Source organism: Haplochromis burtoni, unplaced genomic scaffold, assembly GCF_018398535.1.
Source record: "Haplochromis burtoni strain Fernald_Lab_line unplaced genomic scaffold, NCSU_Asbu1 Contig_40, whole genome shotgun sequence".
Classification (NCBI taxonomy): Eukaryota; Metazoa; Chordata; class Actinopteri; order Cichliformes; family Cichlidae; genus Haplochromis; species Haplochromis burtoni.
The window spans coordinates 1,129,574-1,146,353 of record NW_024582401.1 but is presented as its reverse complement, the minus strand read 5'-3'; the positions used below and the strand labels follow the sequence as shown (position 1 = coordinate 1,146,353).

At 44.0% G+C, this 16,780-nt stretch overlaps 1 protein-coding gene across 1 annotated transcript; it reads left to right on the top strand.

Moving 5' to 3' along the window:
* Positions 1–2,461: 2,461 nt before the first annotated feature.
* Positions 2,462–8,360, top strand: adamts1 (ADAM metallopeptidase with thrombospondin type 1 motif, 1). The gene is made up of 8 exons (XM_005919996.3): positions 2,462–3,503; positions 4,339–4,679; positions 4,780–4,912; positions 4,999–5,456; positions 5,550–5,736; positions 5,856–6,034; positions 6,261–6,436; positions 6,534–8,360. Exons 1-8 carry the CDS (start codon positions 2,879–2,881, stop codon positions 7,279–7,281), a joined length of 2,847 nt encoding a protein of 948 aa, XP_005920058.1. The 5' UTR covers positions 2,462–2,878; the 3' UTR covers positions 7,282–8,360.
* The last annotated feature ends 8,420 nt before the right edge of the window (positions 8,361–16,780 follow it).

Genomic DNA, 16,780 nt, shown 5'->3' with positions numbered 1-16,780 from the left:
GTTTAGAAACAACCAAAGTGAATTAAAAATCTGTCCTGTTGATGGACGAGTAAAAACTTGACAGTCTTTCTAGAAATCACTGCGATCCTTCAGGTTTTATGTGAAAGGGAAGATTTGGCTCGTTACCAGTTTCTAGTTTATTACATTGCACACATAACTTGCACATCTGTGAAGGCACCATTAATGGTGGTTGATATATACAGGCTCTGAAATATTATATCCCGCTTCCAGATGATGTCTTTTGCAAGGAACACCCTGCTTACCTTGCAATGATGCCCAGAAATATTCTGCATATATTACACCATGGTTCAAAGGTAAAACAGTCAGGGCACCACCCACAATCAAGATCTGAACCCATTAAGTGCATCTGGCCCAAACTAACAGCTCGAATGAAGCATCATTTTCCTTTAAAACTAGAGAAACTGGTCTGAGCTTCTGAACACTTACACACAGATCTTAAAGTGGCCCAGAATGATCCATAAATCACTTTAAGTTAATTAAGATGTTGTGAGTTCAATTAATGAGCAATTCGATGTAAAATGTGGGCTAATGCATATTTCTGTAGAATGAGTTAATGTTTTGAATGTTGCAGCATTGCATTGCTTCCTGCATGGTAAACTGGTTAGTTGGCAGTACCATATAGAGAAGATTATAGTGATGTTTAAGCTAGACTGCTACAGAGCAGGCTATCATGTTCATGGTCCAGGTTAGGTTATATTCGGGTAGCAGATTTATATTTAATATGATGATGCTTAATTCTAACTTTAAATTAGCTTTAGACTAGCTTTATAATGTCCAGGGATCGAAGATCAGCCATATAACTCTCATGAAACTGAAAATCGCATCTCATCTGCTTGTTGAATTCAACTGGCTAAATCCACAAAGAGCAGTGAATATAGAGGAGCAGACCAGGTCAGCTGTACACAAAGAAAAATCAACTGGAACTAACAGAAGAAATTATTATGTGACTTATTTTTAAGTAATTATTTTCCCCAAGCACTGATGCCGGTAAGGATGCCTCAGTCCCAGTATTTATGAATCATATTTATCTCCCGTTTCTATTGAACATTTATCATCTCATAAACTTTCTGCGTTGCATAATCAGCACCCTAAAGCACAGACACCGTTCTCTACGCAGTGCTTTCATATTGGTTTATGTGGGAAGGCTGCCCCCTCGCGTTAAGCAGCTCACCCCATTTCTGATGCAAGAGCACCACCTATCGGCCACGCTTATGGTTGCTCTATGGGGTCATGGAAAATTTCTCCAACTGCCTGGAGACATTCCTGAACAATTACCTGCCATCTACTGGAAGTAGCCGAAGTTACAGTTATTCTTTTTTTCGAACCTGTTGCTTTTAAGGTGGAATTCCACAATCTGTCCATTCACACTCATCACTGATGTTTGCTTCTATAAGTCAACAGTAAAAACAAACGGAAAAAATAGATACAGAGAGAGAATAAGCAATGTAGGAGCTATCAAACTTGGTCCAAAACAATTAATTCAATCATTTCACACGTGTCTTTAAAGTCGTAACATTAATCTAACCTTAAAACGTTTAAGGGTAATATCAGTATGTTTGCCTTTAAAAACTGCATAATTATTTTTGATGATTTCTTTAAAAAGATGTATGCGGGGTATTTTCATTCATTTCTGACGTGTCTTGCAAGCACTGTAGATAACAGGAACCTTGCTTTGCCAGTTACTTTTTAATGAAACTCCAGCGTAAACTCTTCCTGTGTCTAAGAGGAGATCAGCAGTCGGTACGGGCGGGGGAAGGAGCCCGAGGGCTGGGGCTGTGCCTGCCGTGGCTGTAGTGCAGAAACAGCCCAGTGGAGGAACCGCTCCACCTTAAGACCTCGGCGGCCCCTCTCTGCTCCCTCTCCCCGGGGAGCAGAGCGGTGGAACCTGGCCACGGCGCACCACAGCCGGCTTGGCACAGAAAAGGTGAGTACGGCTTCTGGAGCCCAGGCCAGCACGATATTGTTCCCATTCCCCAGCTTCCCTTCTTCAGCTGCAGTGACACTTACAATACTGGTCCACATCAGCCACTACACGCCTTCGCCATGCTAGAAACGGATTAACGTCTAATGAACGTTATACAGCTCTGAGAAAGTAGAACACCGCTTCTATAACAAAGCTTTATCAGGTATACACTAAAAGGGGCCTTAAGACGTTTCCAGTGAAATTCTTCGAAAGTCTGTATTATAAGGTGAATGCTAATATAACCCACATACAGCAATGATATCGTGAGGGGCTTTAAGAGTAACTGTTCTGACAGATAAGCACGGACCAAAGAAGAAAAGTTCCTCTGCCAAGAGCTCTCTCCTCCACAATGATTGATTATCATGGCAACGCTCCAGGTCGCTGGTGCGTTTTCGTTGCGCACGGGATTCGGCCCCACTCAGATCAAAGGGCCCTCAGGAAAGGGGTGGTCCCGGGATATGGGGATAAATAGGAGGGACCGGCTCAGTTCTGACAGAAGGCAGAACAGATCAGACGGTCCTGCAGAGCAAAGACTTGCCTCTGACCTGACAGCTAGATTTAGACACGGAGACAACTCAGTTTTGGAGAAAGAGATAGAGAGATAGAGGCGACCTGTTGGATTTTACTGCCGCAACACTTATTGTCGTTTAATGAACGGACTTCTTTGCAACAGTTCAAATCTGCACATAACTTTTAAATGAGTTTTGCACTGTTTTTGATTTTTTCTTAGTTATTTGTTTAGATTTATATACTTGTGCGTAATATTGGGTTTTGGGGGTTTTGTGAGTTCAAAGACCTTTTTTTAGTTCATGGTGGATTTTTAAAGGATTTACTTCTTCATTGTAAAGACTTAACTCTCAGTTTATCTTTCCACTTGTCGGATTCCACAGTTCCATGATGTCGTTTTTACGCATTTCCATCAGTTTAATTGCCGCTCTGTGCGTCGGCGCAGCGCACGGTGCTTGGGAGCAGGGCACCGTTGTGCCGGTCAGGTTAGACCCGACGGCCCGGTCGGAGAGCGAAACCGAACCGTGGCGGACTCTTTCCGCGGAGGAGAGCGAGAAGGAGGCGGAAATGAGGGTGTACCGGTTGGACGTATTTGGCATGCAGCTGGTTTTGCGTCTAGAGCCTGACCAGACCTTTTTGGCGCCAGGTTTTGTCTTCCACATCGTGGGGACTCCAGTGTCTGAACCGACACCGAAACCCAATAGCGGAGCCGAGCCGGGTTGCTTCTACTCGGGCACGGTGAACGGGGATGAGCGCTCCGCCGCTGCGCTCAACCTGTGCCATGGACTCAGGGGCGGATTCTACTTCAAGGGCGAAGAGTACTTTATTCAGCCCCTTAAATCCACTGATTTCTTGGGCACTGACAAGGATGTGCATACGATTCGCCGGAGAGGCCGGGCAGCTTCGGCTGAGGAGAGCACCTCCAAGTGCGGGGTCAACGAGGATGAGGAGAGGGTGCCAAAGAATCTGGGAAAAGCGGCCAGTCACGGAGCCCCTAACGCAGACCAGACAGGTAATGCTGTGCGCATTTTACACGCTGTTACTCATTTTTATGACGGACTTAGCTGAAATGCGGAGAGCAGCAACATAAAAGAAGCAAAGAAAACCCAACAAGGTTATTTATGTATTTTAAAAAACGAAAAGTATTCAGCTTTAAATATTTAAAAAAAGAGCAAAGATTAGATTTTATGTTAAACGTGTAAATGTAACAAAAGTTAATGTGTCAGGGTTGCACAGCGTGCGCGATGCACTCGACTACCTTTTGACAGCTCTGTCAGCGCACTGCCAGTGAGGAAGGGAGGGGAGGAAAGGTGGGGGTGGTGTGTGTGTGTGTGGTGGGGGGGGCGGGGGGGGGTTAAACTACTTTAAGAGGAAAGAAGAGGAGGAGTGTGGGTGAAGGGGGTTGGGGCCAGTCAGAGCCCGGTAGCGCTGAGGCGTGTAAACTCGCCTCCTGGTACAACTCTCACCGGCAGACACTCTTCCCCCCACCCCACCCCCAGGAAGGATTTTCTCCCTTCGCTCTTTCTCTCTCTGGCATAATTTTCCACCAGAGAAGGTCAGTTTAAGAATGCGTGGACCCCAAGGAGGAGGAGCTGTTGGTGGTGTGACGCTGAGTCATGGCAGCCAGGCTGCTCCAGGCACATCCGGAGCTCTCCTGGGAGCCTCTATCCCTCTGAGAAGAAAAAAAAATAACTGGTCTCTGTAGCTGCTATTTAGGACACTAACTGCCCTCTAGCATTTCTAATAATTGAAGTCATTCAGTTTATCTGGGGCAACTTGCACACTGCAGAACTCAGCAGCAAACGTAGGACTAACAGAATAAATGCTCATAAAACCTCTGCTCTCAGCTCACCACAGGGCCAGGCGTTTTGTTTCCACCCCTCGTTATCTGGAGATCATGCTGGTGGCTGACCAGTCTATGGCCGAGTTCCACGGCACGGGGCTCAAACCTTACCTCCTGACCATCATGGCAGTGGCGTCCCGCCTTTACCGCCACCCTAGCATCCACAACTCAATCAGCCTGGCGGTGGTGAAGCTGCTGGTGGTGTACGAGGAGGAGCGAGGTCCTCAGGTGTCATCCAACGCTGCCATGACTCTCCGCAACTTCTGCAAGTGGCAGCGACAGCACAATCCTCCAAGCGACCGCCACCCGGAGCACTACGACACGGCCGTGCTCTTCACCAGGACGGTAAGTCAGAGTGTTGGTTTTATGGTAGAGCATATAATAGAACAGGTGTGGAGAAATGGGGAGTATTCACGATCTTGCTCTCCACTTTCTGCTTTGTTAGGACCTTTGCGGTGCCCACTCGTGTGACACTTTGGGCATGGCGGATGTTGGCACGGTGTGTGACCCGGACAGGAGCTGCTCGATTATTGAGGATGATGGACTCCAAGCAGCATTTACAGTGGCGCACGAACTGGGTAAGTAAAAAAAAAAGTTTGGCCTTGATGTAAAATCTTTTTAATCACATGCATCATTAAATAACTTATTTCATCTCCTCCTTCAGGCCACGTGTTTAACATGCCTCATGATGATGCCCAGCTGTGTTCTGGCATCAACGGTGCCCACTGGGGTTCCCACATGATGGCCTCCACCCTGTCTAACCTGGACCAGCAGCAGCCTTGGTCTCCTTGCTCCGCCCTAATGGTCACCACCTTCCTGGACAACGGCCATGGTCAGTGTCTGCTGGATAAGCCTGTTAAGCCCCAGCCACTGCCCCAGCCCCTGCCCGGGGCAGTCTATGATGCTGACCATCAGTGTCGCCTGACCTTTGGTGAAGACTCCCAGCACTGCCCTGACCCGAGCACCACTTGTGCAACTCTGTGGTGCACTGTGACTACATCCAATGGTTTGCTCGTGTGCCAAACCAAGAACTTCCCATGGGCTGATGGGACACCCTGTGGGCATGACAGCTACTGCTTGGCTGGGCACTGTCTCACTAAGAGCCAGGCCGCTAAACAACAGGTATGACCCAGACCTGATTTAAGCACTTTTTTCTACATGCTGTTAGTCTGCTGGACCAATCAAGCTATAATTTTTAAATTGCCCTGATTTCAGACTCCTGTTAATGGTGGATGGGGTCCCTGGGGTCCCTGGGGCGACTGCTCTCGGACCTGTGGTGGAGGAGTGCAGTATTCCTTCCGTGCCTGTGATAACCCTGTGCCTGAGAATGGGGGAAAATACTGCGAGGGAAAGAGGATCCAGTACCGCTCATGCAACACAGAAGTGTGCCCAGACACCAATGGTAAGAAATTTTGGCGATTAAATAGAAATAATTCACTTCCCACTTGTTACCTGGGTGTGAATGCTGGCCTGCGGTTATACACTAGCACTAAAGCTGACTTATCCTTGTCTCTTTGTCAGGCCTGTCTTTCCGTGAGGAGCAGTGCTTGGCCCACAATGACATGTCAGCTCAAGTGTCACTGGGTTCAGGTGAGGGCGTCGAGTGGGTCCCCAAGTACGCTGGAGTTTCACCTAAAGACCGCTGCAAGCTGGTGTGCAGGGCCAAGGGGACCGGATACTTCTTTGTCCTCAAGTCCAAGGTGAGAGTTTCTAAAGGCTAAAAAAAAAATATTTATAGTGCACAAGTTTGTTATTACCCTCAACAGTCCTCTAAGTCATGCAGACATCCAAGTGAAAGGATTAATCATTGCACTTTTTCCCCCACCCTCTGGGTTTCAGTCTCAGCATGGAAAAGTCACCTTTTACCTTTTGAATCTTACAAAGCAAAACTTTAATGTCCCATTTGTGCTTCTCTGCTGACCCCAGGTGGCTGACGGCACACCATGCAGCCCTGATTCCACCTCAGTCTGCGTCCAGGGCCAGTGTGTGAAGGCTGGATGTGATCGTATCATCGGCTCCAGCCGGCGCTTCGATAAGTGTGGCGTGTGTGGCGGAGATGGTTCGACCTGCAAGAAGGTGTCAGGCTCTATGGAGCGTGCCAGGTAGACATCTGACCTTAAAATATTCATCACTCTTGTATCAGATTCTTTTTTTAATATATATGTTGCTAAATTTACCCTCCATCTGTGTCTGTTTCAGGCCTGGTTACCAGGATGTTGTAACTATCCCTGCTGGTGCCACACACCTCGACATCAAGCAGCGTGCTCCAGCCAGTAGTCGTCACGATAACAGCTACTTGGCAGTGCGGCGCCAGGATGGAACCTATTTACTTAATGGTGATTACAAGCTGATGACCATGGAGACGGACATTCCCCTCCCAGGGGCACTCTTGCGCTACAGTGGCTCCTCAGCCACTCTGGAGCGCATCAGGAGCTTCTCCCCGCTCCCTGAGGCCCTCACAATCCAGGTGCTTTCCGTAGGGGAATCCCCGAGGCCCAGGGTTAAATACAGCTACTTTGCCCCTCGTCCCAATCATGCTGCTTCATCCTCCAACAACAACAACATTGGAGGCCGTCGGAAGTCTATCAATGCCATCCAAGAGGTGGGAGGAGCTGAGTGGACTCTGAGGGAGTGGGGTCCCTGTTCCCAGACCTGCGGAGAAGGTGTGCAACAGAGAGCGGTCGTGTGCCTGGACTCCCAGGGACATCCCTCTGGAGAATGCCCAGAGGAGCTTCGCCCTTTGGCCTCACGGTCCTGCGCCCTCCATTCCTGCCCCTCCTGGCTCCTTGGAGAATGGTCACCGTGCTCTAAGACCTGCGGCCGAGGTTTCCGTAAACGTGCGCTGCGCTGCATCGACCACAACGGGCGCACGCTAACCAACGACAGCTGTGACCCCAAAGACCGTCCGCGACCCCTGCTGGAGCTGTGCGATCAGAGTGCCTGCTGAGGACTGCATATGCAATCTAACCTTCTGTTACACCAGCACTCAGAAAGACAGCAGATTAAAAACTCTGATCTTTTCTGCCCACAGAGGCTAATGAATGTTTACATCCAGAGTGAGAGTGCTGCAGAATTCAGTGTGTCCACAATTGTCACTGTAACTATCAATATTTAGCCATTCCCTCCATCAATCCGGGGGTTAAATGTTGAACAGTAGGACTGAACATAGCTTGCTGCCTGTCTGTCCTCCTTGTAAAGCAGTGGCACATTTCATTTGCGTCCCATTGAGGGGAAGAACGCATGGACATTCCTGATTTCCCTAAAAGAGGATGCTGCTTATCATGCCAATGTCACACCTGTGTGTGCGTGTGTTTGTGTGTGTGTCAGACAGTATGTGTGTGTCATAATTTTAATGCATGTATATAATGTTTGTCCAAGCTGGGCTGGACAGATAAATAATGGTTGGAATGGGGGAGGAGCTTAATCGCACAGTTTATAAAGAGACAAAAGGAAGAGAATAGCTCATAATCTAACTGCTCACCCCATCAGGTATGGAAAATAAGATGGCTCATGGTCATGTCCAAACTTCAGTCTGCATTTATTTATCATAAACCTGAAGCACTTCATCTTCTTTTCTATTCTTTTGTTTTAGCCAGCGGCACATTGTAACACCCAGTTTCTCTGAATGCCTCAGTATAGTGTTTTTTTAGCCATATCTTGCCCTCGTCTACACAGCCTTCCAAGAGGGAATTCCTCAAAGACCAAAGAGGTGTGTGTGTGTGTGAACATGCGTGTGCGTGGAGGCCTAAAGAGGGACGTGTCTCCTACTACTACTTCATAAGTAAGTCTCTCCTGCCTTCTGTGAAGACACCATGTTTTGTTTTGTTTTTCCTTTTGTATAGAATATCCAAACTTTATTTATTTTTGTACAGCCTGTTAAATATAACCATGTGGCTTTTTAAAAAAATATTATTTTTTATTTGTTATTGAGGTCAAAGAAGGAAGTAGAATATATAGAGTATTTATACAGTGTTTTATATATATAAATGGTCCTAGGTTCATGAATAAAACATCGCATTAACTTGTGCAATTTATGTGTCCCGAGTTGTTTGTCTGACGCAAAGTTATGCATTATTAGCAGAGCCCAACGTTTATCAGCAGATATTAGCTATTTGCTGAGATCTCAGTACTGGAATTTATGATGGAGTAAAGAATAAACAAGAGAAACATCCTTTAGCCATTTTGTACGTGTTGATATTGTTTTAATCTGACAATCGACTATTGTGCGAGCAACTTCCCAACCAGCTCATACAAGTAGAGTCAGGCACAGCATAAGCAAGTAATTCACAACTACATTCTTTTTAAACTGCATAGCCGTATTACCTCAATAAGGACTCTAAAATAACTAAACTTAACAAATGTTAGGGAAATTCCTCTATGTTTCGTATGACTGAAAGAAAAAATATCAGCTAATATATATCAACTGCTTAAATGAATAAATATTGGTTGGTATCAGTATTGGTCTTAAAATCAGGCTATAACAAATTACAAAAGCAGGCTGTAGCTGCCAGCTGTTTGCTAGGCTCCATCTCCACTAATTTGTCAGGACCTCTCGATTGTGTTTATGGTGTCTGTGGCCCTATGAGCATTTTTAATGCATTTTGTATGACAAACAACATTCCTCAGTGTGGGAAAGTCCGTCCAAGACATCTGTGCGACAGTTGTGGTCAGTGAAAGCATGTTAACTCGCTAATCCAGTCTATTAGGGTCAGCTGATGCACTCCAATACACACATGCACCTTAAAAAATATCTAACTTTAAAATGAGACTTCACCGAGCCGATGTTGCTACATTCATCTGTTACATACAGCCCATGGTTCCAGTGAGCTCTGGGGGCCTGTTTGACAACTTCTTCTTTATTATTTATTGATGGTTGGCAAACAGCAAAATGGAGTTTGACGACTTTTGATTTTTGTGTCTTTGTGTGTGATTCAGAGTTCATCCACTAGATGGGACTACATCAATTTATTCTCCTCCACTATGACTCCATAAACCACTATATTCCATAACTAACCATATAGTGGTCTGTGTCTCAGAAACGTTTGGGTTGCAAAAGGAAAGAGGGAAGGGCTTTAGTCATTTGGGTGAACTGGCCCCTTTTAAATAATGGTGTAACTGGACTGAAGACTGCAAAACAATCAGTTCATTAGCTGTTATCAGCCCAAATCTGTTTGAGCTGCTCACAAAACCTTTTTATATGCTCATTATTATCAGAATCAGAGTACTTTATTATTCTGTGAGGAAATTATATAATCACAGTTGCTCCCCGAGCTTCTAAAAAAAACAGGGTGAAATATTTTTTCTTTGAAAAATTAAAATTAATGCCAGAGAAGCTTAAAATAATTATAGGGAAAAGTGAATTCCACAACAACTGCAGGACTGACATTTTAATAGTAAGACAGCAGGAATAAATAACAAACAGGAGAAATATATACAAAACAAGAAAAAGGCACACATTAGAGAACAGGTCACATGACATGATATCATTTTCTCTGCAATTTCTACTCGTAGTTTTAACTGAATAACAAATAACATGTATTTTAAAGTCACAGACAATGAAAACTAAAAGAAATCTGTGCTGAATTTGTTATGTTGTAAGTTCAATTCACTTCAACCTGTATAGTGCCAAATAGAATGAAATGATGGCTTTCTCAAGGTGTTTCACTCTGTAAGGTAAGGTAACAAGCTTACAGTATTAAAAAGTAAACCCCAACAGACAAACCCCTTTGAGCCGAGCACTAGGCCACAGTGGGGAGGAAGAAACCTCTGGCAGAACCAGGCTCAGTGAGTGGCTGCCATTTCATGACTGTTCCAAGGGTTTTCAAAAATAACTTGATCAATTAAAGAGCCATTATGATTTTAAAACTAGCTCATTTAAAGTCTCCAATTAGTTTTAAAGAATGTTTTCAGTGGATATCACAGTTTCCCTACATTTCAGAAACCTTATTTTGTCTGCTGGTGCAGTTGTTCCACCGAAACTTGTATTTTTCTTTCTTTTCTTATGTTAGTCTCAACATCATGGGCTCTTGCATTGCCAGTGCTTCACAGCATTGCAACAAAGAAGTGGATCGCAGATGATCATAAGCATATGATGCCAAATGAAGCTGTGCAGCAGGAGCACGCCACAGATGAATTACAGGAAGCTGTGAAACCAAATGACAGTGCATCACAGGTTGGAGATAGAAATGATGCAGATCATAGCTCACGTGGGTCTCAAGTGAGCCATCTTGAGACCCACATTACTACCAAATTAGTAGAGTTTCCTCCACTCGTGGTAAACAGGAAGCAGGACACGCAGCCATGCTGGAACGTGCCGCAGCGTTGAAGAAAAAGCAACAACTTGAGTTTGAGTTGGCCAGGATTAGGCAACATCTTGAGCTTGAAACAGCAAGAGTCAAAGCTGAAAAGGAAGAGTTAGAGCTGGAGACTGCATTAGCTGAAAGCCAAGCAAAGTTAAAGGTCCTTAAAGAATATGAAAGATCTGAAGATGGTCTGAGAAGTTATGTATCAATACAAAGATCGCAAGGTCGAGGAGTTAAAAAGGAAAGGGTTGGCATGATGCTCCCCACAACAAGCTGATGTTATCACTGAGTTACTTGTGAAACAGCAGCAGCTGGCTCAGTTGCCAACAAAGGACAGTCCTGTTTTTAGAGGTGATGCACTAGCCTTCATAAGAGCCTCCGAGCATGCAGTAGAGCAAAAGACTGATAACAATCAAGATAAGTTGTATTTCTTGGAACAATTCACTGCTGGCGAACCACAGGAGCTAATTCACAGTTGTGTACACATGACTCCTAGCAAAGGTTACCGTGAGGCCAAACAGTTGCTACATAAGCACTATGGAGATGAGCTAAGGATCGCAAATGCATTCATTTAGAAAGCACTCAAATGGCCCCAAGTGAAAAATGATGACAGCAAAGCATTAAATGCTTATGCTATGTTTTTGACTGGATGTAGCAACATGATGGAGGATGTTGAATTTTTGGAAGAGATGGATAATCCTACCAATCTACGTACAGTGATATCCAAGCTGCCCTACAAAACCCAAAAACATTGGCGTGTTGAGGCATTTGAATTCCAAGAGAAAAGGAGTAAAAGAGCAAGATTTGCTGACTTCATGAACTTCATAGACCGCCAAGCTAAAATAGCTATGGATCCACTCTTTGGTAATATCCCAGACAACCGTGTAATGACAAGTGGAAAGAGTGACCAAAGGGAAAGGTATCCAGCAAAGAAAGAGTTTCGGGGAAGCAATTTTGCCACCAACATTCCACTGAGAACAAAAGACCACAAGAAACAAACATTAAAACAGAAAACTTAATCAAAACAGTGAGTGCTTTTGAGAAGCCATGTTTGTACTGTCAGCAGCCTCACACTCTTGTTTCTTGTGGCAAGGTTAAGAATCAACCACACAAAGAACAAGTAGACTTGTGGAAGTCAAAAGGACTCTGTTTTGGATGTTTGGTTTCTGGGCGTCTCAGCAAGTTCTGCAAACGAAGAATGGAATGTAAAGAATGTTCACTAAAATCTAAAATGAGTGTTAAATACATAGAGACATACGCCTTTTTAGACCCGGGAAGCACGGAAACATTTTGCACTGAAGATCTGCAAAGGAAACTGAATGTTAAAGGAAAGTGTACACAGATACTCCTAAGTACCATGAGTCAAGAAAACCCAGGAGAACAGAAACTCATGAACAGTTTTGTTATATCAGACCTGGAAGTGTGTGGGTTGGAAGATTCAAAGTTCACTGACTTACCCAAGGTGTTTACTCACACTAGTATACCTGTGAGTAGTGGAAACATACCCAAACTGTCAGAAATTCATAAATGGTCGTATCTACATGAAGTGAGGCTACCAGAGATAGAGGCTAGTGTAGAGCTGCTTATATGAGTTAACTGTGCAAAAGCAATGGAGCCATGGCGTGTCATTAATGGACAAAATGGAGGTCCTTATGCAGTGAAGACTACCATTGGTTGGGATGTGAATGGACCCATAAGCAAAGAACTAAACGGCACAGAAGACAAAGAACCACATTTCTCAGTAAGCAGAATCTCCTTGGTGGAAGTTGAGAAGCTTCTAGTCCAACAGTACAATATAGATTTTTCAGAACATAATTATGATGACGAAGAGGAAATGTCACAAGAAGACAAAACAGTTTCTAAGATCAGTAGAAAAGACAACGACCTTCGAAAATGGACACTATAGCATTGGATTGCTGCTCAGGAATGAGAATATCCAAATGCCAAACAACCGTTGTGTTGCAGAACAGCGAATAGCATGTTTGCTCAGGAAGTTTAAAAAGAATCTTAAGTTTTTTTGAAGAGTACAAGGCTTTCGTGGAAAACATCATCACCAAGGGCTATGCAGTTCCAGTGCCAGACCACCAGTTGAGCCGTGACGACAACAGAGTGTTCTATATACCACACCATGGGGTGTATCACCCGAAGAAGAGAAAGTTGCGAGTCGTGTTTGACTGTACGGCTTCATACCAGGATATGTCTCTAAACAAGCAGTTACTGCAGGGACCAGATCTGACTAACACACTGGTGGGTGTTCTTTTAAGATTCCATGAAGAACCAGTAGCGCTGATGACAGACATTGAATCAATGTTTTACCAAGTCAATGTACCAGAACGAGATGCTGATCTTCTTCATTTTCTTTGGTGGCCAGATGGCAAGCTGGATGAGCCCATGAAGAAACATAGGATAATGGTGCATCTCTTTGGAGCTACTTCCTCACCAAGTGTCACCTCATATGCGCTAAGAAGAACGGCAGAAGATCACAAGGAAGAAGCGTCTCCAGAAGCTGTTTAGACAGTCCTGTGCAACTTCTACATAGATGACTGTCTGAAAGGTGTAGCTACAGAAGAAGCTGCAGTGAAATTAGTCAGTGATCTTCGTGCTTTGTGTACCAGTGGAGGGTTTACATTAACAAAGTGGACAAGTAACAGTAGGAAAGTGTTGATCTCAATTCCTGAAGAACACAGAGCAAGTGAAGTGAAAGATCTGCATCTTAGGCATGACACTGAGAGAGCTCTCAGTGTACAGTGGGACATAGAAACAGATACCTTCACTTACACCATAAAGCTGCAAGACAAGCCAATAACCAGAAGAGGCATTTTGTCAGTCATTAATTCCATATGTGACCCTCTTGGCTTTTTAGCACCAGTCATCTTGCCTGCGAAACTTTTGTTGAAAGATCTCTGTAAAGAGCAGCATGGTTGGGACAAAGAGATCAACGAAAAGCATGCAAAATGTTGGAGAAAATGGCAAGAAGATGTTGTACTCCTGTCTAACTTCCATTTGAGTAGATGCCTAATGCCTACAGGTTTGGATGCACTGTTGTTGTGCAGTTGCACCATTTTTCCGATGCTTCAGATTATGCATGGAACTGTCTCCATCAACCTGTTGATGGAAAACAGACGAGGCAAGAGACATTGCGCTTTACTCATTGGGAAATCAAGAGTTTCTCCACTCAAGCAAATCACAATCCCCATGCTTGAGCTGACTGCAGCAATGATTTCAGTGAGGATGGACAGATTACTGCGACAAGAGCTTCATGTTCCTCTGCAACAGTCAGTCTTCTGGACAGACAGTACAACTGTGCTTAGATACGTTGCCAGTGAAACATCTCGCTTCAAAACCTTTGTTCCAAATAGAGTTTCGCTGATTTGAGAAGCAACCAAGCCATCGCAATGGAAGTATGTGACATTGGCAGAAAATCCTGCAGATCAAGCAAGCAGAGGCTTAATGGCAAAGGATCTGTTGGAAGGAGGTTCATGAATTCACGGGCCATACTATCTTCTAGATGAAAATAAATGTCCAGAACAGCCAGTGAGAAAGAAGGAAAACCTTCAAAATGATCCACAAGTCAAGACTTCAGCAAGTGTTAATATACACTTAAAATTGAAGAAGGCATGGAACCAATGAACCGTGTGATTGACTACTATTCAGACTGGAATAAACTGAAAAGATCAGTGGCCTGGATGATGAAGCTAAGGGAGGGGCTGTGGATGTTAAAAGAAGAAAGCGAACATTTCTCAAAAATAATCCAGAAAAATGAAAATGATCCTGAAAAGCAAAAATTTAAGTTGCAGGTGCACATGGAGAAATTTAAATCTGCAATGGAAAGAAAGGCACTTGCTTTGGAGGATCTTGAGGCTGCCAAATCAGAAATTGTTCGCTTCACCCTACAGAAAGGAGGACATCTCAGTTGTCAGTTGTTCAAATTAGACCCAGATCTTTGTGATGGGATGCTGAGAGTTGGTGGCAGACTCAATACATCGGGCTTGCCAGAAAATGCTACACAACCAACAAAATCTCTGAACTCATCTTGACGGACATCCATCAAAGAACTAGTCACTGCGGTCACAATTACGTGCTGGCGCAGCTGCGATGCAGATATTGGTTTCCACAAGCCAATTTGGCAGTTAGAAAGATAATCAACAAATGTCAAACCTGCCGTAGGATTTCTGGAAAGGTTGGTGAGCAGAAGATGGACACAGATTCCTGTATCAATGCGATTCGACGTTTCATTTGCAGAAGAGGTCAAGTCACCATAATGAGGTCAGATAATGTCACAAACTTTGTGGCAGCTGAAAGGGAGTTGAGGGAAGCCATTCAACGACTGGATAATGACAAAATAGAAAGAGTCCTACAACCAAAAGGTATAAAGTGGATTTTTATCAGCCCAGCTGCTTCACATAAAGGTGGGGTCTGGGAGAAAAAAATTCAAACAGTGCGGCGAATTCTCACCGCTCTTTTTTTTTGCACCAGTACCATTTGGTTCTTTAGTTGTCAGAATTGTTGTCTGAAGGCCAACAAAGATACCCAACGGTCCATTTGATCGACCTTTGTTGTTATTATTATATATTTAATTTTATTTTCAGTTGTTACAGACGGGACAGACATGGCTGGGGGATAGGAAAGGGAGAAAGAAAAATGAAGGAAAAGAGGGGAAGAGGGAGAGTGAGAAAGGGCACTTAAAAAGAAAAAAAAAATCTCCCGGATCACCTGTTGAGAGAAAAAAAAAGAGAAAACAAGCACAAAAAGAGAGCAGCGCAATAAACACAACACCATCGCATTTATCTAGCCAAGTGTAAATAACAGTAAATACTAATATTGAATGTTGTTGTGCAGCATGCAGGACCGACAGCGCACAGTGTGCTTTGAGGTAGCAGCCAAGAAAGGTGTGGTTTGTGTCTATGGACAGTGAACACCCGTGTGTACACCAGTATGCACACCTGTGTGGATGAGCACGCTTGTATTCAAAAGGTTTCTCTATGTAACGATCTGCTAGAGCAGTGGTTCCCAAACTTTTTTCGCTAGGCCCCGCCTTGTTTTACAAAAAAAATCTTCGCGCCCCACCCCCTCCAACCACACACAGTCATATTTTGCTTTAAACTCCCATCCAGTTTATTTCACACCTTAAACATTTAGCAAACAATGAAACTAATAAAAGTAAACTGCAATAAATTACAGGCAGCAATAAAATAAACTACTAACTCTTACGCCACGTCCACACCTACATGGGTATTTTCGAAAATGCAGCTTTTTCTCTATGCGTTTGGACCTTTCGTCCACGTGTAAACAGCGTTTCGATTCACAGAAGAAGGAGATTTTTTGTGTGTGGATGAGGAATACGGAGTTTGTCACGCAACATCAAAGGTGTGTGCCTTTTTTTCACGCTGTGCGCCACGTTATTGTTTACATGAGAAGAATTTCTACAGTGGCGGAAAGAGACAAAATACTGTTAATCTGACTATCTGCAGTTTTTACACGCTTACATACACACACACAGTTACTGTCCCTCCATTTACAAAGGCAGAGGCGTCACGGTGTGATTATTTTACGTGTAGTTGCTTTTTCCCCCCTGTGTAATAATATTCAACATTGCTATCAATACATTTTTCAAAAAATGTCTCTCTGTGCAAAATGGGTTCAAAAACATAAACAACTGTGGGATATTGTTTGTCCGTGATTTGAACTGAGGGAACAAATTGTGGCAGGATCAGCCTGATATTATTATATCCCACTGTAACTTTACTGTATAAAGAGCTAACATCTCCAAAATGTCAGGAGTAGTTAGTCATTATGAGAAGTGTTTGTGAACAAAAAATCAAGAACGTGGGATACTGTTTGTCCGTGATTTGGACATCCCAGCGCGTGCTCCCAACGCAGGGGAAACTAATTCTGTCGGCTGACCTACCTTGGCACTTGTGCAGGTGAAGCCAAAGGCAAGATATGCTTCATCATATTTTCTAGTATTTGGCTTGGAATGAACTTGGTTTGAAAACATATTTGGCGATGCTTCATCTTCTGCTTTGCATTTATGTGGGAGCCCCATCAAAAACCTGTCCATTATCCTAGCTGTGTCCAAGGGTTCTTTTTTTTTTTTTTAATTCATACTGAGGCCCCTCCCGCGATGGCCCCCCTAGGGAGAAC